Below are 25,315 nucleotides of genomic sequence, written 5' to 3' on the forward strand. Positions count from 1 at the left end.
GGAGGTTAGGTCTCCGTTTCATTTCGGAAGAGCTTTATTCCATGTGTACTATAGAGAAAACCCGATCAAAAATGACCCAATTGTTCACGAGATATTTATAGTTAAACATCCCCATTCTCACCTGTGCTATCGATCGATAAATCTTACAGTGGAACTTCCGGTGTAAATGCAATCTGAATCAGTGACGTCACACGTGTGTTTATCTACTCCACATGTGTTACCGACATGGCCAAGAGTGACAATTTTCCCAACGAAATCGAAGGGTTTGATGACGATGCATCATTAGATTTATCCTGCGGATCGTCTAGTTTTTATGAGGACGAGTTTGAGAACGATGAGGCAAGACTGAATGATATTCGGCCTTTTCGCTTCGAACCATACGATTCAAGTGCATCGGGGTCTGATAATGGTGACGAAGAAAATGAGAACAGTGAATCTGAACGCTTGGGAAATACTGACTGGTATGTGAAATAATAAAAAAAAAAAGATTATGAATAACCGTATGTGGAAATATTTTAATCAAGATTTGTGGTATGCGTTCACATCTCGATCTTATTTCACATGTTAAATTGTGACAATCAGCTGATATGCGTGAATAAAAGTTGCATTACGTTCAAATAATGAAACAACACTGAAAAGTATATGTACAGTTGACGGATATAATTACATGAACCTTAAACATTACATAATATAAGAATGAAATTGTATTGTATAGTACACATATCTAACATGTTACTGTGACAGGTGCAGCTGTGGAAATTGTTGTCCAATGCCAACAACAACAGAATGTGTTTGCTGTCAAGAAATTGAAAAAGTGAAATATCTCTTCAGCAATGAATATGATGAAGGAGGTACATGCATTAAATGCATAACTGAGCAGCCGGGATTTAGTCCTGCATGCCTAAATGTCTATGTTCTGCAGATTGCCTATCTCCAATATAAACAGCAATACAGAGAAGAAATTCCAGATACTTCTGAGTAAGTTTCTACAGCTACACATTGATAAAATAATACTTTTTAGACTTGCATGTTAGTGACACTTTTTGAATTAATGTATGTGTTGTAACTTTCAGGATGTTCAGATATGTTGCTTACAGACAACTAGCACGGTGGGCTTGGGGCTATTTGGGACAGAAAGTGAGAGTAGTGTTACCTTCCTGTGCTGTGAACTGCATAAGAAACACTTTTCCTAGTGACTCTGGATCTTATACAGGATTCAAACCTCAATAATTATGTGTGTAAATAGCTTTTACACTAGATTATGTCTTTAACATATGAATAAAATGTCTATGTCAGATATATGTACCTGATCATCTTCATTTTGAGCATGATAATTTAATCCAGTACAATAACTATAAAATGTCTTAAAATTCTAATTCTCATGCATTGGAGCAGGATGGCTCATCAACACTGTCATATAAATCTGATTCAATGACGTTGGCATATCTCGAAATCTTTTCCTGTATTGCCACTTGTTTCTCTGGCTTTTCATATGCACTTGCAAGGGGTGGTGGTACATCTTCAAGGTCCAGGACACTTGAATTCATGGGTTTTTCCTCTGCTAAGGTGACAGCTACATCCATTAATTGACCAATGTATTCTGTAACAAAATATCAACATTCTTATAGTAATAACAATATATCAAAATTTTAAATGAACAATCAAATTTGAAATTAAAATTTACCATAGGTGCAGTCAACTTTAATTTTTCGGACGGAATATTCTCCTTTCTTGTATTTAGGGAATACAACATCAAATCGCTTTGTTCCGTCCTTAGTGGTGGCCTGATCACGCATTGCATTTTCATTAAAGTGCAATGCCGCGAGTACTATACTGCAATAAAAATATTTACAGATAATAATGATATGAATACTAGATCTGGTCTTTAGAAGAAGAAAAAACCCAACTTAAAATGATTTCACAGATTTTTCATATTGCTAACCGTGAGTACATTCCATGAAATGAGAAGCCAATCATTTTGGGGGCAAAATGATTGATAACAGAATGAAAGCCCTCAAGGGAGGCAGTTTGTGGCCCTGGTGACAGTTTTGGAACATCTTTTATCATTTGTTTGGATGTGACAATATCTGCTAAACGTTCTGCCACTTTACTCCCTGTTAAAAAAAAGTAACCATAATTTGTTACAAGTAATATAAACAGATATTTTTTTCAGTAATGTCATATGTTATGGCATGTAGTCACATTATATATGGTTTGTATATTTACCTGGCTGCAACCATTTCTTTTTGCGCGCACTCTCTTCCAATGGGCCATGGGCACACTCTGTATAAATGTCACCATCATGTTCATGGATGTTTTGAACATGGTTGATCACAGATTCCCATTTCTCCAGCATAAGTTGCCCATTCCCACTTGGTGTTGAAGCTGCTGACCAGTACATGTGGTTACATAGACTTTTTATCCACGCCATGAGTCTCTCACATTCCTTCTCCTTGGAAAGGGCAAGAAGTTTCTTCTTCAGGCCTAACATGGATTAAATTACAGGGATCAAAATCCAGATACCTTTAATGAAAACAACATTGTCAATACATCTGTGTCAAAATTATGTAGCTTTTACTATGGGTACAACTCAATGATTTACAACATACCTTTTACAACATGCCACACATCAAAGTGGTGTACTGAATTTGGCATTTCTTCCCTCACATACTTCACAATCTGTACGTGACGATCAGTAACAATCTCTTTGATTTTTAATCCTTGGCTTTTGATAAAGTCAACTGATCGAACCAAACCTTCCTTCTCCATATGGTAACTGCTTTTAACTTCGTTACTCTGAATATAAAGTTTTCAAAGAGTAGATACAACCATAAAAATACAAAATCATGTTTCTAAATTAAATGTAATAATTAATACTAACCTGTACTAATTCAACATGAACAACAAGGACAAGATCCAAGTCCAACATAGCGTAGCTACCATATTTTGCTGAATGGCCCGGTGTGTCAGCTCTACCATCACCGCCCAAGACCAGAGATTTATCCTTTTCCTTCATTCTTTGAAAGTATTTCTCCTGGAAGGTTTTCCACACAGAACAAATGGAAGGATGAAGATAGTATTTCTGGTGTTGAAAGAAAGTGTTGGTGCTTATGGTAGATATATTCATTTGCTCCATGAATCGAATTGTCTTCGATGGAAGTAAACCTTTATTGATAAAACAAATATTGATTAAAACCTCAAAGTTAAGGGATGTTTTTTTTTTCATTCAACTGGTTGTAATATCATATTCATGAATTAACCTTACCAGTGAAAAGCAATGCAGCAGAAAAAATAAGATTCCCTGCTGGGATGGAACCTATCATTGGCTGACTGTCCCAGATCCTGTGAAATTACATACTCCACACGTCTGTTCAATTTTGATCATGGAGCCAAATACTTTTTTTATTTCGAACAAGGTCCCTGATGAACAGGATGGGCAGAATTGGAAAAGCGCTAATAAATTTGACTCAAAAACAATAAATTTTCTTTCTTTCCATGGATGTGTCCTGTGAAAATGATAAAGAGAAAAACATAATTCATATGACTTTATCGATGATTAAGACACATAGCCATTCACTGTCAAAAATTTATCGTGTATAAAACCTGCCTTTCGTTTATAGAGGATATATCTGATATGCAGTCATCTTCAGAATTTGGATTGAAGTCGGGATCTGTCTCTGAAGATGGTTCAAAGAAACGAGTTGGTTCATGATCACACATGGGTACTTGGTGAATATCATCCCCCAGTTGTGAAGACTTTCCCTTTACCAACTCATATTTCTTTATTCTTATATGACCCTCTTCAATGTCTCTGTTGCACTGTACTCCCAATGATGTCATTTTCGGCCCTTTCCTTATTTCAAATTGAATCACTGCAATTGAGTGAAAACGATAATTCATTGGTCAACACTAATACAGAAACAAATTGAAAAATGTATATGATTGATGTACAGTGCATAAAATGTTGATTGAAATACCTTTGTCTGCTGTTTTCAGCTTTGTTTGGCATATCTTCGATCTTTTCTGCACACTTTTGCCAGAAAATTGAATACCAACACTTCGTAACTAAAATGAAATACATAGATCAATGTCATATGTTATGACTTGGCATCTGGGCTGTATGTAGTTTTTTTTTGTAATGATGATGATTCTTCATTTATAGAAAGTAGATTGTGATTATGTTTGAGAAACCAATATTATTTAATAACATTACACAATATTTACCACTACTTCGGTACACGTATCATTCAATGAATTATCACATGTGTCTACATCTGTAAACTTCACCACAGACGGTGAAATATCGTCGACAGGTTGATGATGTGATTCCACAACCTACAAGTAAAATAAAGACATGAAAACAATGAACAATGACACAGTTATCGCTTTACAATATATTGTGTATACGTGTATGAACTATTTTGAAATCTTTAATTTCTGACATTAAAGCACTGAGCATGTAAGAAGAAGTTATAAGGTCTTCTAGCAATTTTGAAATTTAGAGCTAGGGTTGATAATATTAATTATGAGATTTTATTTCATATCACATATTGAGAATACGTTTCAATATGTAATGTTGCATAAGCACTAATGCGTAATTTTGCCAGGATTGATCTCTCAGACTACTATGTAAATCGTTTACTATAAAAGTTTAATTTTTAAAAATCTGATTTGAATTAGTTTTCATTTAATATTGCTCAAAACAACTATGACTGAAAGACAATTTATATACATACCCTTGTGCATTCCCTTTTACGATATGCTGATCGCATTTTTTTTGGTTGCGAAGGACGCACTAAACTGTCTGATGACTGGAATGCAGATCTTTTGCACCCTGTGAATTTTTCCACATTCCCAACCAAATGAATTGTCGGTACAGCGTCAGGTAAGAGTGACTTCTTTTTCACAACAATACCCATGGTCTTCTTAATAGAGTATTTGACGGGGTAACAGTCCGGGGTGAAATGTTTTTCACACAATACAGAATGCGCCGAGGGATTAGTAAAGTCCTTTCGCTTTGTTTTTACAAAATTTATCCATTGTCGCCGAATATCAGGCCGACCGTCCTTAGGGAATTCGTGCAATGACACAATATCTTTGTGCGTTGCAGTACAACCCGCGGCAACACAAAATTTCCCCGTTCTTTTCCTCGACATATTTACTAGAACTTATAACACGTGGAATAAGGTCTCACACAACTGACGTCACATCCGGTATTTTGTTATTTTTATCGAGCGAGCACAGGTGTGTATTTATCTATTTTTAGCGGTATCTTCGCACTGCGACCGTGTTATGTAGAAAGTTGCATATTATTTTACTCGGGTTTACTAAGGCTTTTAATTTGATTAAAAACAATTTTTCTCCCAAGTCTGTCTTTAATCATCACAATGGGATTATTCGATTTATTTTTTAAGATTTTTGGGTAGAGTTTTGGAAAAAAAGCTTAAATAGAAAACAAAAAATAAATTGTTCGAGAAGGAAATAGAAACAAATTAGCTGTCACTGCACCATTTGATAGACATGAAAAGGAAAAACTCTCTTGAAGTAGAATAAGATGACATCTATTCGAAAACTACTAAAGGTGCATTCATTTGATTCAAAGCAAATTGGATTGAAAATGGTGAAAGAAACACATCCTACTTTTAAGACTAGAAAGAAATCAAAGTACTTAAATTACTCGTGGGAGTTGAACATTGTGGAAATTCAGTTAGAAAAGATAGTACTGGAAGGGTAGGGGGATAAATGACTGAATATTATCATGATTTTAGATACAAATCAACTGTTGTTGTTTTTCAAAGCGTTACAACAGCAAACATGGATAATGGAAGGCCCATGGGCCACAACGCTCCTCGAGTAACTGTAGTCGTGTTGTTGTTTTCTAGAATTTCACCCCTTTATATTCTCATGAAAAATGTGACCACATATTATGGCCCAAACATTCAAATCAATATGGTTATCAATGCCTTGCAGTTATGAAGAAGTTTTTCCCCTGTATATATACATTCAAGTTTATCCTAGTTATAGCTAATTCTAAGGATTCATTACTTGAAAAGGTAGTCCAATATGCTAAACTATCACCTGAGTATACTACAGTCCTGTAGAGCATCAATGGAATGGTAAATAATTGTATAATAACTCAAAATAAATGAAATGCAAAAAAATTAAAAATTGTCGGGCATCGGAAATGCACAAGCCGAGTTGCGCAAGGAATGGGCAAAGAGGGAACCGGCAGAAAAGTTTTCAAGAATTATCAAGCAGGGAGCAAAATTTTGCGTACATAAATTTCAGCCGACTTAAATCCTTTGTGACCTTGACCTTTAACCCTTGACCAAAATCAATAGGCTTCTTTGTCTCATCAATTAGGATGATCAAGGACCTAACCCTAATTGCCCTCTAAATTAAATAATTAAGTCCCGTGGGTAGACTAATTAAGGTGTGGGCACGGCACAGGTGTTAGATCCTCCCAAAATCACCAAGGTTTAACGTGCCCCCACCCCCGGGACGCAAAGGCACTTCATCAGATCATAAGCCGAGTTCGACTTCACCGCAACTCCGCTAAAAATGAAACACTAGTCAAATAATGTTATTTATTGCCAAGGTATTTGGGATATTATACTGTGGCTCAAACAGGGGGTGAATGAACCTGACAGTATGGAAAACATATAGTGGAATCAGACTTGTGATGCTGGAAATCTATAGTGATTAATAAACTATACATGTACAAGATCCATAACTATTTTTTTTCTTCAGTTTGTGAGGGAGAATCCTCATGTCTCTTTCATCTGTAGACAAATAAACAATGTGTTTTGACCAGAGCAATTTCCAATCCTTTTTGCAGCATAAATTCAACATTGTGGCAACTGGGTTAAACTTTGATAGTGAAGTAATACATGGCAGTACCTTATCCCATGCTCTTAAAATTTCTGTTTGACACACACTCATGACATCCACTCAAACATTACAGAGTGCAGCAAAATCCCATTGTAATAGGGGATTCAAAATGAATAACTGGTACAAAATATGTTACATACTATTCAAAAAGGATAATGAATTTGACATATTGATGTATTGGAAAAGGAAATTCTGACATCGGGGCTCTAAGCGTTTTCAAACATTGTCATTTGATAAAAGTGTTCTACAATTTTAAAAATAGAGATTAATATGTCTTTACATACATAGGTGAGAAAGTTTCCATTATTCCTAGCCGAGACATACCATGTATGCGCAAAAAATTCATAAACAAATATCAAAATACTCACGTAGAAAATGTGGACCTTACCGTCATCAAGCGCAGTGAAACACGCCATTTCGAGATTTTCGCCGACGAAAGCTCGGTAACAGTAATGAATAAGGTACACTCATTTTGTATCTATTTTGTGACTTTCTTTATTAAAAGGAACAGTTCTCTAATGTGTAACGTGCAATTACTACGTAATTCAATAACTTGAAGCATGAAGCAGTTTCACTTTGCCACCGGATATAAGAAATTTTATTTCGTATTCCGATCCCAATCGAAAGTTGTTGACTGGGAATGACGTGTTTTAATTCAATCTACATGTAACATCAAGCATTTTTTATATCACATTAAAAAAAACCAAATATATACACATACACAATGTTGTAGAGTTATTTCTTGTAAATTTTCTGAGGTTTCGCACCATATTCGATATTTCGCGCCACGGTGTCAATAGGGCTTGTGTGCAGTTGTCGTTCGTTTCCCTATCAATGTTTATAGGTGACGCTGCGCTACAAACGACAATTTTCAACCTTATCTTTTATTTTTCTATGTCTATCAGTATCAATTTGATCGAAATCTTGTATTCAAATTAATTTGAATACAATATCATTGCATTTATTTACATGTCAATTATCAAAATTAGATTAATTCAGAAAAGTTACATGGATTATTTAATGGCGGATGTTTATAAAAGTTTATGTTGATTTACCTAGGAGTAAATCAGCTGACACAGAACCCCCGCTGACGACCACTATACAAATCAATACAAATTACTGCGCAGAAAAGTGCGTGATGACCAAGGGAGATTGAACATAGTTCAACTCCCAAAAAATCATCTGCCAATATGGAATTAAAAAAGATAAAAAGATGATAAATAAAACTGAAGGTATAATGAATTCACTTTGCATTTTTTATGAAAACTTGTCTTCACCTTCCATTCAGCAAATAATGTCCCAGTTGCAAATATAAAAGAATATTTAGAGTATTGTAAATATCCTCAACTAGCCAATCATAGGAAAGATACAGGTGATAAACTAACTGTGTCCGAATGCACACAAGCTATAACACAGATGGAAAACAACAAATCCTCTTTATGCTCTCCATTTTTATAAGAATATAAAATACTATTCGAAGAAACGGGTTTTCTCATGTCCCGCAGCTTTGTTATTTTTCTTGGCAATTAACAATAGAATACATATTGTTGGTTGAAAATTATCATTTATTAATGACGATTGAAGAAATTGACAACTTATTTACAACCCCGATAATAGGGATATCCCCGAGTATCAAAATTACAACTCAGACAACCTAAACAAGAATGACATTGTGATATCCTTAATTTTATAAATCTTGATAAATATAAACATAATAAAATAAAAAAAATAATGTGTCACCTTAAAAGTTTTGCCACACAATACAAACATAGTAGCAGGTACAAAATAATTCATAAAAACTGATAAACAGTAAGATGAAATTGCACACATTACATTTTGATGAAGGTGGTAAGATTGGGGTGGTGGAGGGAAAATTTTCCTCTATAATCACATGAAAATTAATGCTTCCTTTCACTTCGACAGCTACAAACAAAGACATGATCACGTGACACGTAATCATTATTTCATTGGCTGCTGATGAGGGTGAATAAAAATACTTCTCTGAATCAGCTAAAATGATTGGTTTTGACTATTGATGACATAACGGGTAAAATAAATACTTATCCTTCACTTGTGATCAAGAAACTAAACAAAATGATTACATAACACACACTAGATAGCATGATCCATGTATGCACAGCATGTAGTCATGACTAGACAAATTAGCCAAGTGTTAAAATGATCACATAAAACATATTATTTGAAAAATAATATTTCATTATGCTCTCCATTTTTATAAGAATATAAAATATTATTCGAAGAAACGGGTTTTCTCATGTCCCGCAGCTTTGTTATTTTTCTTGACAAATAACAATAGAATACATATTGTTGGTTGAAAATTGTTATTTATTACTGACGACTGAAGAAGTTGACAACTTATTTACAATCCCGATAATAGGGATATCCCCGAGTATCAAAACTACAACTCAGACAACCTAAACAAGAATGACATTGTGATCTCCTTAATTTTATAAATCTTGATAAATATTAACTTAATAAAATAGAAAAATAAGGTGACACCTTAAATTTTTTGCCATAAAATCCAATGACAATTGGATTTCCGCCACCCACGGGAAAAAATAAGTGAAAAACGGTTTGTTAAAAAAAGAGTGAAAATTGTAAGAGATCATCATAAATTTTGTACAAATAAATGTAATATACTAGTAAGAAAATGCATGGAGTAGCTAATGCATAGTACTAAATACTCTGAACATGCTAAAAGCACTGAACTTCAATAAACTGTTGGAATGACTAGCAAGAAAATACATGCAGTGGCCAGCAACACCCTAAGAGTATTTTTACATAAAACAGCATACATGAAAGCAAAATGGGTAGCAGACATAATCTGACCTACCGTGTACAAAATACATACACAAAGATGGGTAGCAGATATAATCTGGCCTACTATTCTATGGGGAGAGGGAGGGAATATATATATATACAGTAAATGATAAAATGTGTGTAGAAGACATAATCTGACCTACATTATTATCCTACCCTATTAATGAATTAGGGTTAGCAAACTAGTGTGTTGCTTTAAACCAGTAGCAGACCTCATCTGACCTATAGCAAGGAACATGTCATTTTAAAGCCTTTGACCTAATAATATACATATCCCACTAACTGAATAAACTCGACATCCAAACTTATAAATGGACTGACATACAAAAGACTGGATTTGAAATATACCGCTTTACTGCATCTGATTTCCATCGTTACCCACCCTACAGTTTGCCCTAGGGCGTTTCTGAAAACAGACTTGACACGAGTGTGCATATGGGCATGGTTTGTGGGTATACTGGCCCCCATTATTGAATGCAAAGCAGAATTTGACAGGCATTTTGCCTGTGTTCTTATGAAAGGGCTGCAGGTGTGTTTGAAAATTAATGCTTGTAGCAGCTTTAACTCTCAACTTGCCATGGAAGATCATGTGTTTTGAATTAACTTTAATAATGAAACTTACATTCAAAGGGAACATTTGTCCCTTTTAACATGATTCATTATATCATAGAAAGAAGTCTCAATGTTTAATTTTTATATCCATTTGTGGCAGCTATATCTTACTTGCATAACACAAGTCCTTAAATAACCTTAAAACTGATTTCTATATTTGAGTCAAATTGTAACCACCTAAATAAAGTCTTGTTTCTTTAACTTGACTTGCCATAACCTCGAGACATGTCTGATGTAATTGCTGGTTTGTCATGACTTCAAAACAAGATTTAAATCCTTAGACGACTTGTCATAACCTACAAACAAGTCTTACATCCTTAACTGACTTGTCATAACCTAGAAACAAGTCTTACATCCTCAACTGACTTGTCATAACCTAGAAACAAGTCTTACATCCTCAACTGACTTGTTATAACTTAGAAACAAGTTTTACATCCTCAACTGACTTGTCATAACCTAGAAAAAAGTCTTACATCCTTAAACTGACTTGTTATAACTTAGAAACAAGTTTTACATCCTCAACTGACTTGTCATAACCTAGAAAAAAGTCTTACATCCTTAACTGACTTGTTATAACTTAGAAACAAGTTTTACATCCTCACCTGACTTGTCATAACCTAGAAAAAAGTCTTACATCCTTAACTGACTTGTCATAACCTAGAAACAAGGCTTACATCTTAAAGTGACTTGACATAACATAGAAACAAATCTTCCATCCTTTAACTGACTTGTCATAACCTAGAAACAAGTCTTACATCCTTAAACTGACTTGTCATAACCTAGAAACAAGTTTTGCATCCTTAAACTGACGTATCATAACCTAGAAACAAGTCTTACATCCTTAAACTGACTTGTCATAACCTAGTGACAAGGCTTACATCCTTAAACTTACTTGTTATAACTTAGAAGCAAGTCTTATATCCTTAAACTGACTTGTTATAACTTAGAAACAAATCTTACATTCTTAAAATGACTTGTCATAACTTCGAAACAAGTCATATCCTTAAACTGACTTGTTATAACTTAAAAACAAGTTTTATATCCGTAAACTGACTTGTTATAACTTAAAAACAAGGCTTACATCCTTAAAATGACTTGACATAACTTAAAAACAAGGTTTACATCCGTAAACTGACTTGTTATAATTTAGAAACAAGTTTTAACCTTAAATTGACTTGTCATAACCTGGAAACAAGGCTTAAATCCTTAAACTGACTTGTTATAACTTAGAAACAAGGCTTACATCCTTAAACTGACTTGTTATAACTTAAAAACAAGACTTACATCCTTAAACGGACTTGTTATAACTTAAAAACAAGTTGTATCCTTAAACTGACTTGTTATAACTTAGAAACAAGGCTTACATCCTTAAACTGACTTGTTATAACTTAAAAACAAGTTGTATCCTTAAACTGACTTGCCATGCCCTAGAAACAAGTCATAATCCTTAATTTTGACTTGCCATAACTTTAAAACAAGTCATAGCCTTAACTAAAACAAGTCATATCATAAACCCGACTTCTCAAAACCTTTGATGAAACAAGTCACTGAAATGCATTTTACATTTGACTTGTGATAAGTTGAAACACCAAAATTCTTTGAATAGACTTGAAACATCTCGAAACATTCCTTGAATCAATGTAAATCTCTTGACTTTCTTACCATTCTAGTCTAAAGTCCGACATAAAGGTTGACTAATAGCTTGATCCCATGGACATTCCAATCATTTACACTAGGTTCCAAGACTTACTTAGTATGCAATCATGAAGCTTATACATTGAATGAAGCCCTCATTCATCATGATCCATGGGATAACAGAATATTACATGTAGCTGTAAACATTTCACCCCAAGCATATCGAATAGTATAAAGATTCATCCTTATGGTGTTCCATCCTATATACATACAAACACATATATATATATATACATACATATGCATATTATATAATCAACAACTCTAAATGAAGTACTCTGTGACTATATATGCTATAAATTAAGAGATAATGGCCTTGGTTTTCCAATTGCGTGGGATATACGTATTTAACGCTCCTCAAATATTTTATCATGGATGCAGGGGAAATCCCAATACTCGAAACGCCCAGATGGACACCATCGGGCACAAGGTACCGCAGGTCAGTCCAGAGTCTTCTGTGTTTACAAAAACTAATTCTGTCAGAATCTTATGTTAATTGTTCCAAACACTGATTTATTTTAAACACTTCCTCATTATAATTAATCAGCGATTTCTTTGGATCTCTGCGCAATAATTGTCCTATCATAACGCCAGATTCACCTTGTCCAGATATTATATAATTGGCAAAGGAGAACATGTCTTGTGCTATCACATCAGCCAGTTTCCTCGTCGCGTCATTGTCGCCTATTTAAAAAAAAAATACATAGGCTAGGTGGATCAGGGAAACTGCTTAAATGGGGCGAGTTCACCAACATTTGTATTATCAATCCTCCCTGAGCACGGAAGTACGCTGTCGTTTCATTCTGATCTAATCACAGGTTATCATACATTGGATTCACCGAAAGAAACTGTTTTAAACGACGTATATAAGAATATCCGATTACGTCCACCACTAATGGATCCGCCATGGTTTTTTACGCTGATCTGATTCTCTGATCAATCCAGATCGAACCGGTCCGCCGATTAGCCTGCACTGTGCCGGTGGGAAATTCCCCTTCGATTTTTTTTTCCACAAACGCGTCACTTATGATTCTATTTGCACATCGAAAGTTCATCCAAATATGCCCGCCTAAATCGTTATAATAGTAGCCTATTCTATTGGAGGACACATGAAAAGGGAGCCAATAAATTTTTTCTCTATAATCACATAAAAAATAATAATTCCTTTCACTTGGACAGCTACAAAGACATAATCACGTGACACTTAATCATTATTTCATTGGCTGCTGATGAGGGTGAATAAAAATACATCTCTGAATCAGCTAAAATGATTGGTTATGATTACTGATGACATAACAGGTAAAATAGATACATGTCCTTCACTTGTGATCAAGAAACTAAACAAGATGATTACATAACACAGACTACATAACATGATACATGTATGCACAGCATATAATCATGACTAGACAAATTAGCCAAGTGTTAAAATGATCACATAAAACATATTATTTGAAAAATAATATTTCAGGGTCCGATAGGATACCTATCGAATTCTATAAAATATTTTGGAATGACATTAGAAACTACTTTTATGAATGACTAATAACAATTCAAATGGAATTTAAAGAGATCAAACTAGCCTTGGTTTTACATAATGACTATCCTGGGAATTAAGACAGCAACGGTACTTTTTTCGTACGAATCATTATGAGGGCTACTTTCACTTCCTGAATCCTAATTCAAAATGGGGGTATACGGTCATCATAAATAATTTACGGTCAGCAGATGACTGACGCTGAAGTATTGTCTCAAACTATATGGCTAAACAACTTGAATCGATTTAATGGTAAACTTCTTTTCTACGCAGATTGGATAAAAAGTGGAATTGTATACATTAAAGACCAGTTTGATAAAAAATTAGAATTGTTTAATGATATCAATTTTTTCCCCAATATTCTTGTAATCAAGTCTAACTGAATTTGTGAATATAATACACTAAAAAAGTTATCAAACCTGTCCAAAAAAATATCACGATACTTCAACAGGAATCTATTTTTACATTTTGTTAAAAAATAAGGAGAGTGCCCCTAAACTTGATAAGCAGCAAAACAATATATAACATTTTTATCAATTACATTTCATAAAACCCCACTGTGAGATATTTTGGGCAAAGAGCTTTGATTTCAATTTTCAGGAATACAAAACAAATATTCATCAGTCAAAAAACACTAAAATCAAAGATATGCAATTAGCAAAATGTCATGTCATGTTCTTACAACATTTACATAATAATGATAAATCTGTTTACGAATGGAATAAGATTGTTTGTAATCAACTCCCCATGCCAAACACTTAGTCTGTGAGTGTAGAAACGCATAACTGATATGGAAGAATTGAAACATGCTTTTGAAATTCAATTTAAAATGGAAACATGTTACACTAAGATTTTTCCGTGAAGAAAATAAAAGTACTATTTCACGAAATTATTTATCATCTAAAACAGCTTTTTACATATATAAAGTAAAGAATGAAGCTGCGATATGAAAATAAAGAAAACATTAATGAAATTTTATATTTTGCAAAGATAAACTTAATGAACGAACATGAGACTTATAGAACGTAGAATTCCGACTTTAATTATAAATGGTTTTATGATATTACTATGACTTTGTTATGAAATTAATTAAAAATAGTCTGACTATCTGAAGGGGTCTGTCCTTCACTAGCATTACCTGGAAGGGAAAACATGAACATTGTGTGTTTATGCATATCGCAATATTGTGCATGCATGTGCATGACAAAATAAGATAAGGTATTCTTTATTTCCTCCAAATCATGGTGAGTTATGAGTAATTGACAACTAGAACATCATACCACCATACAGTCGAATATGAACAGGAACAAACAAACATAATTATATATGTACAAAGTTACATTTTACGACACTCAAATATAAAGAGATTTTCCAATTTGAAAACATATTTTGAAATAATTTGAATTACCTTTTTCCATTTGTCAGGAGACAAATTCCCAAAGCTAGTACCATTGATACATTCCAAATTAGAAAGATATTGTGTTTCAATACTTTGGCTCTCAAAATTAACATATTCTTCAAGGTCTAACACATCCAATATATTTTCTAGAAAATGTTCTCTTTCTGATAAAACATTGAAGCAACTGAGCATTACATGTATGTTATAATTTGAAACATTCTTACTACACAAAGTACATTCTTTTGAAACTATTTTCATAAAAACAAGTTGCGAGAGACAATTAAAAGACAGCCATGGACCAGGATTTTCATTAAAGGTCAGCTGAAACGAAACATAACTTTTTCTATATTAAGTATGTATTTGCTTCTTTTAGATCGTATAAAGTGATTGTGCGAGTTTGTTCGGTTCATTTTGGTCATATATCCGCGATACGTGCGGTTAAAGACAGCGCACCTGTGTCAGAGCAGAAAATATTGCGGGAGTTAAAGACGCTAATCAGCAGGTGACGTCTGGTAAACAACGAGTAAATATGGTGTTATGTGCGGTTCCTGACTGCAATGTTGAATATGGACAGAGAGTAACAATGTTTAGATTCCCTACACACGAAAAAAATTGCGGAGTTTGGGTGAGGAAATAAAAAAACAATGGATGCCATCGAAGCACTCTATTGGGGATTGTTAGACCTACATTATAAACCGTCCAAGGCACGGTCTTTGTATGGGACACTCAAGAATGCAATGAAAGAAAAAGGCAGTCCCAACTCTCTTTGATTACAAACCGCTACACGTAGCTACAAAGGCCTGAAAGGCCCGAAAACAGAAAACAGATTTAGACTTTCCCCTTCATAAAGAACGTAAGCTTTGATTTAAATCATATTGGCATTTTTATTGACATTAATATAGTTTGACACGATTTATTTGTTCTCTATACGAATATCCTCTATCCCCACCTGTCACACAATTCTTATTTCATACTGGAGCTTATATTTATTACACCCCCCCCCCCCCTCAGCCACACAAGTCATTCATAACTGAAGTTTACTTTTATTAATTTGTTTATATTACTTTTTATGAGTTAGAAGTTGATGACAATGTCCAAATCATTCTTCCCCCACCTCCCCAATTCCAAGACAATCAACAAAAACAAAATTGTTCACATGCATCGAATTACATTGATAATTCTGCCATTCAAAATGATTTAATCTTGAATGGAACAAACACTTATGAAATGACTACATAAACCACATATGGAATGATTGCAAGATTTGTATTAGAGCCACATAATGTCATGAATTGTATTATCAAATTTGTTTTCAAAAATATTGCATATTGGTGTAAATTTAACGGATACTTTGAATGTTCATATAACATGCTGTTCTTGGCACACTGATTTTGACTGCGGATAACTCCGTTTACCTGATCAGGATATAGGGCTCACGGTGGGTGTGACCGGTTAACAGGGGATGCTTACTCCTCGTAGGCACCTGATTCCACCTCTGGTGTGTCCAGGGGTCCGTGTTTGCCCAACTATCTATTTTGTATTGCTTGTAGGAGTTATGAGATTGATCACTGTTCGTTATCTTCACCTTTGCATATGATTGATCACTGTTCGTTATCTTCACCTTTCATACATACAAACATGTACAAACATATCTACATGTATACAAGTTAGGTGAAGAATATCAGGCAAATATCTATGAATATTATTCTAGATTGAAGTAAACTTTTGCAAATGTGTGAATTAGAATCATGGCTAATATGCATGTTAAGTAACTTTGTATAAAATCTGAAGATTTTTTTCACTTGTGTTCAGCATACATAACCTTTAGATTTTTTACACCTTGTCCATGATGTTGCTCTCGATACTCTTACTAAGCTTGAATACACACTCAATACAGTGTCAACAATTATTGGCCTAACATGACAAAATTGTAAAATTTTCTAAAATTCATATTATTTTTATGCCATAAAGGTAAATGATTTTTAAAACAAGAAAATATAGGTACACATAGTTGTACTGAGTTTTCCCTCAAGTATAATTAATATAAAATCCAGAAATAGGTATAGAAAAATCTACACAAGTAGTAGTACAATAAAAACATCTCTAGTCGAGTATACATGATATATACATACAACATGACTACGTACACATGATCCACATTTGATTAATTAAATGTGAAGCATGAACGGTGAAGATAACGAACAGTGTTCAATTTCATAATTCCTACAAGCAATACAAAATAGATAGTTGGGCAAACACGGACCCCTGGACACACAGGGGGTGGGATCAGGTGCCTAGGAGGAGATTTAAATATTTTATCTATCGGTTTGGCTCCTACAGAAACTCCAGGGAGTTAATATAATGGATGTTGTTGGTAATTATCCTGCTCAGATAAAAAATTCCTACCAACATGTGTCAAACTCAGGTGACTGGGGCCTCTAGAGCTTTTTGGATTTAACCCAAACTACATATATGTAAATTGATGATATATATTATGTACACTATAAAAACTAAACATCAAACTATGTTTACTTGTTTATATTTATTCATATCACTTATGAAAAATGCATTAAACATTTATCACACATTTAAATTAATATCAAAGGGTATTTAAATCCACAGTACTGTTGTGATGGAATGCTTTCTTAGCATAGTCACAACACAGGATGGAAGAACTTTCCGATTGTTTTTCCCAAGCTATTACCAGATCTCCAATATGCACGATGTCTGTAAAATCTGTTAAAAAATTAAAAAGAATTTAAATTTTTGAAATATAATTGATGACTTTCATCACACAAAAAAATTGATTTAGAATTGATATAAAATGTACACATGGTTAGACAGTAAATTAGGTAAAGATGAATCATAAGAAATTGATCGAGGCACATTTTATGTTTCTTTGAAAGAAAGTGCAAAAAAGGGTCAACCATTCAGTTGGGTTAGATATTCAAATAGGAGAGCTTCATTATGGCTCATAGTGAATCAGGAGACCGACCCCCCTCCCCCTTCATCAATATTAACTTTCAAGTAATCATTACAAAATACATACCTGTGAATCAATTCCCCCTCCTCCAAGGGACCATTATTTTGTATGCACTCATAATATGCTGTTCCAGCAACCTATCTGTTAAGACAGTTTGCCACAACAAAACCTTCGTTATCTGTGATGCAGGACACGCCCACCTCTTCAATCCTATGCACGGCATTTGGGCTCCCTTCTTGAGGACATTGCGATGAAATTACTAGCCTATATGATCACCTGTTAGAATAGTAGTAAACTAGTCTTAGAAATACATGCTGATGCACTACTGAGATTTGAATAATCGTTTCGTACCCATTAAAAGTCTCATAAAAATAATTAGCCTAAATTAACAAACCATTGCATATCAGATGGTGAACAGGTGAAGGGCATGTGTCCGATTGATCCTCGCCGTTTTCTGAATCACTATCGTTTTCCACTAGTGGGGGTGAGTCTTGCTGTACAACTGGTTCGTACTGACAGGACTGCGCATTAACACTAAGCGATATATCTATTTCAGGAATACAGTATTCCGAATCATTTGCATAACGTGTCGCCATATTGAAATATCAAGTTCACCTAAAGGGCAAATAACTCATACCGGGTTGAAATTAATGATGTCGTATCTACCTCGATGATCGAAACAAAAATTATTCGTATGTGAAAACATTTAAGGAATGGTATTTTCTTACTGAATTTATTTGAAAAACGAAGGTTGAAAATCGTTTCCGTTGACCTTTGAGGATACGCCAGATAAGACTTGGTCTTAATTAACAATGAATTTTCATAAACAGCAACATGTGTTGACATTGTGATATTGCATTATGTCATTTCCTTTCTTCTACTAGAAATTCACTTTTAAAAACATAATTTTGAAAATGGTTGTTTATCAAAAGCAATATCGGCATGGTCAGAAAAATACATTAGACTTTTCGTATTTTGCCGGAGTATCAGTAATAATTTTGTCACAAGAAACTTTTCATCTGCTCTACGCAGTCTACCAAAAATAATAAACGACATTTATCAACATTTAACAACACAATTTTATAACAAACGGGATTATTTCAGCTTCTTCATCGTCAACTTCCCATAATTATGTAGCAATATTCCGTTATCACCTGCATATGGTGTTTATATATCTCAACTGATTCGATACACTAAAGCTTGTTCTGTTTATGGTCAGTTTTTAAATCGAGACAAGCTACTGATAAACAAATTGATGGTACAGGGGTTTCAATAGTCTCCTTTAAAGTCAGCATTTCGCAAATTGTATGGTCGTTATAACGATCTAATTTGCCAATACAAACTATCATTGGGTCAAATGCTGTCTGACGTGTTCCATACTGATTGTTAGACCGTTCGTGGAACACTGATTTCAACTAAGGATAACCCCGTTTACATGATCAGGATATAGGGCTCACGACGGATGTGACCGGCCGACAGGGGATACTTACTCCTCCTAGGCACCTGAAGGGATTTGTTTCTTCTAAATCTGGTATCCCTTGGGAAGAGGTACGTGTGGACCCTCATCTACGACCTAACACATGTACTACAATTAAACACTGTGGCATTTTTCAAAGCAATGCAGTTAATACTTAGTTATACCATGTTATAAGTATATAGACCTAGTTGCTTACAACACAGTGAATCTATTTGACGTCAAGGGAGATAAGCTGTGGTCACCAAACATCATTTTCGTGGTTGAGTACTTTTGATCAGCTGCTATGAGGTTATAATGCATTGAATAAAAAATTCAAAATGAATTATTGTCTAATAAACCTTGATTAATGAATTTCCATACATAACTCAATTTCTTCAGGATATCGCTTTATATGACCTTTAACAAAGTAATTTTTCGGATGACTGATCACTAGATATGACTATTTCTGTTTTTGTTTTTGTTTTGGTGAAGAAGAAACTGTCTATGATGTCAAAAAGTCTAGTCTTTAATGAAATGTGAAGATAACAAACACTGATCAATCTCACAACTCCCATAACCAACACAAAACAGACAACCGGGCAAACACGGACCCTTGGACACACCAGAGGTGGGATCAGTTGTCTAGGACAAGTAAGTATCCCCTGTCGACCGGTCACATCCGCCGTGAGCCCTATATCCTGAACAGATAAACGGGTTATCCGTAGTCAAACTCATTGTGCCAATAACGGTCTAATAATCGGTATGAAACACGTCAGAAAGCATTTGACCCAATGATTTGTTGTTTTGACGAACTAGATCATTATAATGACCATAGAATTTGCGAAATGCTGACTTCAATCGAGACTGTTGAAATCCCTGTACCATCAACTTCTTTGTCAGTAGTTTGACTCGATTTAAAAACTGACTACACGCAGAAGCTCTTGTGTATCGGATCAGTTGAACGATATAAACACGATATGCAGGTGATAATGGAACATTTCCACATAAATATGGAAAGTTGACGATGGAGAAGCTGAAATCATCCAGTTTTTCATACAGTTGAATTGTCAGTTTGCCGTTAATGTCTATTTTGAATAAAATATCTAATTATGAAGCAGAAGTTGACGACTCTGTGGTGTCTTTTATATCGAGCTCACAGGGATATATAGAATCGACATAGTAATGAAAGTTATTATTGTTGATAGACAAAACGTCCTAGATGTATCTAAATGTCAAATTGTAGGCCACAGCAAGAGATTCTTTCTTCTCATATAGAAGTTTTTGAATAAATTCTGCTTCATATGAATATAAAAACAGGTCAGCTAACAAAGGAACACAATTCATGCCCATTGGAATTCCAACAGACTGTTGAAAGACCTGATCACCACGAAGACAATTGTTAATAAGGAACTCTAGCATTTTTTTTATTTCAACTTCAAAGTACTTGTGCGGGGAATTAGAATGGTGTTTAACAAAGTAAGTTTTAGGATGGATGGTCACTAGATATGAATATTTCTGATTTCCATTTCTGTTGAAGAAGCAACTGTCTATGATGTCAAAAATTCTAGTCTTTAATTTATTGTGAGGAATGATTGTGTACAGGGTTGAAAAAGTCATAGGTTTTGATGCTATTGATTTGGGAAAAGTTTTGCGATTTCAAGTTTTCTAAAGGTTCTTTAGAATATTTTAGAATCCACATCATAACGAAGAAATAAAGAAATACAATATTTATATGCTAGATATACACTATATGCAATAATTAAGATGGCTGTTGTGTGTATATCCATCCAATAAATGAATTTATTAATTCAATAATAATAAATGTTAAAGTTCACATGAATATATTTTACAAGATGATGAATAAAATTTAAGATCTCATAAGATCCATTACAATCTCTCAACAGAAAAAAAATGATGTATAACCACAAAGTTGAAGAGACGTATTTCAAGTTACAAAAATAAATTCAGTGGGAAAAGCAAGGTCTGATGGTGAAAAGTTGAACTGAAAACTCTGCATTTGCAATAAGCACATAAAGGTCAACTACTTAAATGAAGATTATTGATCTACATAAATAGAAATAAATATAACGTAGATATAACCAATCAATGAATAAAATATCGAAATTCATGGAAATCCTATGAACATTCGAAAATAAATTTCATGTGTTTGTATACATTTTATATAATTTAGGCAAAATGATCCTTATGTAAATCATAATATAAAATTTTACAATGTTGATGTTTAGGTCATTTCTGTATACAGGATTTGGAATAACAGTCAATTAATTTACACACATATATCAAGTTAAAATTATCAGTAAAGCAATACCTATCATGAAGAATCTTAATTCAATTACATTACAAACTTAACATTGACATAACCAGTATGGGAGGTTTATGGGGGTTAGAATACACCATCTAAGTAGTTTTGTTTTAGCATTAATCAATTCTCTCTCTTATAAAAAATCATTTCCATTTGCACTCATAAAATAACATGTCAGATTCTATTTTATGCCTACATCAAATTGACAGGACTTGCTTTATTGCATATTTACTCTGATGTTAAAATAGATATTGACGAGATATACCAAATTTTTGTTTAATTTTACCCCCGGAAAATGTTCAACGTGTCTCTTTAATTGAGGAATAAAGGATTAACTAGCAATGAATAATACTAATTTTTATCGATTCATCAGATATGTTAGATCATTTTTCTGCCCCCCCCCCACTCTCTCTACTTCCAAATCACTGGATCGGCTGAAAATAAACAAATCATGACGTAATGCGTGGTACTTAGTAGCATGGTTTGTAACGAAAAACCTTGTGTGCATATTTATGGCACTTGTTACAAGTAAACTCTTCCCCCAGAAATTATGAAAATTGGCACTTATTTGATATTGATATATTAACAATAGATACAATTCAAAGTACGGGATTTTATTTTGCCACCCCACCACTCCCTCCTAATTTATGTCTTATGCCATAGCAGTGTTTCGGTTCACAAGTTCCCTTTGGGGGGGGGGGGGGGTAAATTTCCACCATCACAGACACAGCCCAAACCTTTGTAGTAAAGGAAATTTTTTCAGGCTCATGTCGCACTAGAGTTCAGGTAGACGAGCGAAAACCTTTATCTATAGACATGCTACACAAAATGGTCAACATGCTCTCATCAGTTTGCTCATCACAAAATGAAGTAACTCGTTTTGCTGCTCTCTTCACTACAGTATTTTTGGCTATTTTCGCATGTGCGAGGTGGTTCAAAATAGTGGCAGGGAAGTCTGGCATGCTATTCAGTTTGAAGATGTTAGGTTTTCAGGATCATGTAAAACTTATACGGTACCAATTTTGATGCACCAGATGCGCAGTTCGACAAATAATGTCTCTCCAGTGATGCTCAACCGAAAGTTTTGAAATCCAAAATAACAATAAACTTGTAAGAGCTATTTTAGGAAAAGACAGAGTGCTAAAAAGTGGACACCATCAGAATTTCACTAAAGCATTTAAAAACTGACCAGCGAGGTAAGGGGGCAATCATAATCTTGCGTGCAACATTTAAGACTACTTGTCCAGTAGAACATCGAACTCGTTTATGATATTTAGGCCTGGCTGTTTTCGTTCCTTTTTTTTGCCACATTGGGGGAACTACTGTCATTAAATATTATATTAGGGGTTAGATAGCAAAGTGTACAGCACACACTCTTTTCGCATCGGCGCTGCCACAAATGCTTGAGTTCAAGGCAAGACTGAAGATGAAATAGCAGCAGGAGGCAGGTGGAAGTCAAAATGCATGTACAGATGTTGAAGCTGTCTCTTGGCCTAATTGTTGTATGCTTTATTCAATATTTACCGTTTTATTACTATTTTGCCTCCATTTGTAAGCGATTCAATTTTTATACATCATTGTAGATCATAAGATAATTTGGATTGTAGGATCCTCACTAATTAAACATGCTTTTTTGCATGCCCGCTCTTCTTCATTTGGAGCTAATATCCAATTACTTAGACACAACGCTTCAATGTTTTGGCAAGGGAAGGGGACATGAATTGGAAGCAAGTCTACCCCCAGGTAAAGACTCCTTTAAAAATAGAGGAACCACCACACTACCACCTAATATATTGCGGGGGAATGACATGGGGCAAGGGGACACAGGTGTAATGCTTCGCAATCGTATCAAAAAGGACCTAGTCAAACTGCACAACTTGCTACCTACAACTACAATAGTCTGGTATCAGGTCTTATTAATGGTGCATTGGCTTGGGGAAGTGGACCATCTCGCTGTAGAGAGGGCTAGGATGATACTTAATAACTACATTGTAACCTTCATACTCAAGTTAGGGGGAAGTACATACGATACCCAGTGCTAAAAATCCCAAGCCCCGATCCTTTCAAGGATCAAGTTAATTTAGATAGTTTGGGCAATTGTCTGTTTCTCCACCGAATACAACGAGCATTTCAATATTTCCTGTCGGATCCACTTGGATATGTAATCCCCAATGTTGGCGATCGTGAGCCATTTAAAGTGGCACAGCTTTACTTGGTCCTTAGTGGGCAACTGTTTTTTTTTTCTTGCCAACATTCATTTATTTCATGGATGGGCAACTATGAGTATTCATTACTGGGGTAATATTTTAATTCTATTTTTGGCGACTGGCCCTTGCACGGGTTTTAGTTGTGGTGTTAATTGATTGATGAGGCATAGCACTAACGTGTCAAGGGGTGTGTTGCTGGTGTAGCACCTGCCCCCTTTTTGCATATATGCATAAATTGCACACTAAATTGTTATCTTAGTGTTCACTGTTTGATGACTTGATCACATTTTGTTAAGGGATACCAATTTAAGCAAAATTGTTGCTCGCTCCTTTTTTGTATATATTGCATATTGTTCACGGATTGACACATGATCTTATTTTGTTAAGGGATGCCTATTTAAGTAAAATTGTTGCTGCCTTCCTTTGTGAATATATTGCGCATTAATTCTTATTTGTAGTGTTCACTGATTGCTGATGTGATCACCTTTTGTTTAGGGATTCTCAATCAAGCAAAGTGTTGTTGCCCCCCATTATGCATTTACATAGTGCATGTAATTAGTTCATACTTGCTATTGTTTGTTGTTTTGGTATTCCCTTACATGTATCATGTTTTGCTTACGGACACCCTTATGAGGCCATTGCTCTCTCATTCCTTATTGCTGGCTTAGCTGGGGTGTTCATAGAAAGACAATTTACAGTTTTAAATATTATGCGTGTTTGGGGCTGATAGCACCAGCTTATTAAGAGGATTCATCCTTTTGTTATATGACTATCACTGCTTTGGGGAGGTTTGGCTCTACTGGTGGCGCAGTCTATGAAGTGGCTACCTAGTCTAGTGGCGGTTATTTAGCTTGCCAGTAGAGCTCGCCTGGACTTTTCATTTATTTAATTAATATTTCAAGTGTAAATAAACATCATCTAATATTTTCCTGGGTAAACATCTGGCCCCAGGTTTCACTCTGGGTTATGTTTTTTTTCCTTGTACTTGCACTAGTTATGAGCAGCTGTGATATTTAGCACCAATGAATCTATTAAGCTACGAGTCTGTCTCTTTGTTTCGTGCATACTAGTTTGATTGCCCCTGCATTGACCATATTTTGTCTTTGATACTGATTTATGGGATAAGTCCATAAAAAGAAGGACAATGGGTGATATTTTGATAGTAAAAGATGAAATTCTTGTCAACATTCGTCCAATTAAGGACAGGTCATCTGTCAGGAAACGGCCATGCAGTGCGCTAAATACCAAAACTGGACAAGGTTTTTAATCAAGTTGGAACACACTGTCTTCATGCGTATCGTTTTAAAATGAAGTCGCATTATGGATAAAATTATTCTAATCATATTAAAAAAAAAATGAAATAACCGAAAT

The 25,315-nt window shown here is 34.6% G+C and overlaps 5 protein-coding genes across 5 annotated transcripts in view; 3 read left to right on the top strand and 2 right to left on the bottom strand.

Moving 5' to 3' along the window:
* LOC125681629 (P2X purinoceptor 7-like) lies at nt 1-1,301 on the top strand. The gene is made up of 3 exons (XM_048921792.2): nt 1-461; nt 745-978; nt 1,074-1,301. The coding sequence occupies exons 1-3, from the start codon at nt 226-228 to the stop codon at nt 1,228-1,230; spliced, it is 627 nt and encodes a 208-aa protein (XP_048777749.2). The 5' UTR covers nt 1-225; the 3' UTR covers nt 1,231-1,301.
* LOC125679644 (low-density lipoprotein receptor-related protein 4-like) overlaps nt 1-25,315 on the top strand; it is a 408,142-nt gene that overhangs the window by 47,470 nt on the left and 335,357 nt on the right. The gene's annotated exons all lie outside the window — the stretch shown is intronic.
* LOC130052395 (low-density lipoprotein receptor-related protein 2-like) overlaps nt 1-25,315 on the top strand; it is a 199,338-nt gene that overhangs the window by 1,176 nt on the left and 172,847 nt on the right. The gene's annotated exons all lie outside the window — the stretch shown is intronic.
* On the bottom strand, nt 1,380-3,403 carry LOC125681627 (uncharacterized). Its single transcript, XM_056156151.1, has 7 exons — nt 3,266-3,403; nt 2,882-3,165; nt 2,610-2,796; nt 2,227-2,484; nt 1,943-2,114; nt 1,685-1,833; nt 1,380-1,600 (listed from the first exon to the last, which is right to left on the bottom strand). Exons 1-7 carry the CDS (start codon nt 3,321-3,323, stop codon nt 1,380-1,382), a joined length of 1,329 nt encoding a protein of 442 aa, XP_056012126.1. The 5' UTR covers nt 3,324-3,403.
* Nucleotides 3,565-5,176, bottom strand: LOC130052096 (uncharacterized). Its single transcript, XM_056156152.1, has 4 exons — nt 4,737-5,176; nt 4,225-4,335; nt 3,978-4,065; nt 3,565-3,872 (listed from the first exon to the last, which is right to left on the bottom strand). The coding sequence occupies exons 1-4, from the start codon at nt 5,154-5,156 to the stop codon at nt 3,580-3,582; spliced, it is 912 nt and encodes a 303-aa protein (XP_056012127.1). The 5' UTR covers nt 5,157-5,176; the 3' UTR covers nt 3,565-3,579.

This window comes from Ostrea edulis, chromosome 2 (assembly GCF_947568905.1).
Source record: "Ostrea edulis chromosome 2, xbOstEdul1.1, whole genome shotgun sequence".
NCBI classification, from domain to species: domain Eukaryota; kingdom Metazoa; phylum Mollusca; class Bivalvia; order Ostreida; family Ostreidae; genus Ostrea; species Ostrea edulis.

Bases quoted from the DNA above. Each gene is read 5' to 3' on its own strand.
- LOC125681629 (XM_048921792.2), top strand. From the start codon at position 226: ATGGCCAAGAGTGACAATTTTCCCAACGAAATCGAAGGGTTTGATGAC. The intron at 462-744 runs GTATGTGAAATA...TTACTGTGACAG, and splicing joins CGCTTGGGAAATACTGACTG to GTGCAGCTGTGGAAATTGTT. The intron at 979-1,073 runs GTAAGTTTCTAC...TGTAACTTTCAG, and splicing joins GAAATTCCAGATACTTCTGA to GATGTTCAGATATGTTGCTT.
- LOC125681627 (XM_056156151.1), bottom strand. From the start codon at position 3,323: ATGATAGGTTCCATCCCAGCAGGGAATCTTATTTTTTCTGCTGCATTG. The intron at 2,797-2,881 runs GTTAGTATTAAT...CTTTATATTCAG, and splicing joins TTCATGTTGAATTAGTACAG to AGTAACGAAGTTAAAAGCAG. The intron at 1,834-1,942 runs GTTAGCAATATG...TTTTTATTGCAG, and splicing joins TTTCATGGAATGTACTCACG to TATAGTACTCGCGGCATTGC.
- LOC130052096 (XM_056156152.1), bottom strand. From the start codon at position 5,156: ATGTCGAGGAAAAGAACGGGGAAATTTTGTGTTGCCGCGGGTTGTACT. The intron at 4,066-4,224 runs GTAAATATTGTG...ATTTCATTTTAG, and splicing joins ATACGTGTACCGAAGTAGTG to TTACGAAGTGTTGGTATTCA. The intron at 3,873-3,977 runs GTATTTCAATCA...ACTCAATTGCAG, and splicing joins GCTGAAAACAGCAGACAAAG to TGATTCAATTTGAAATAAGG.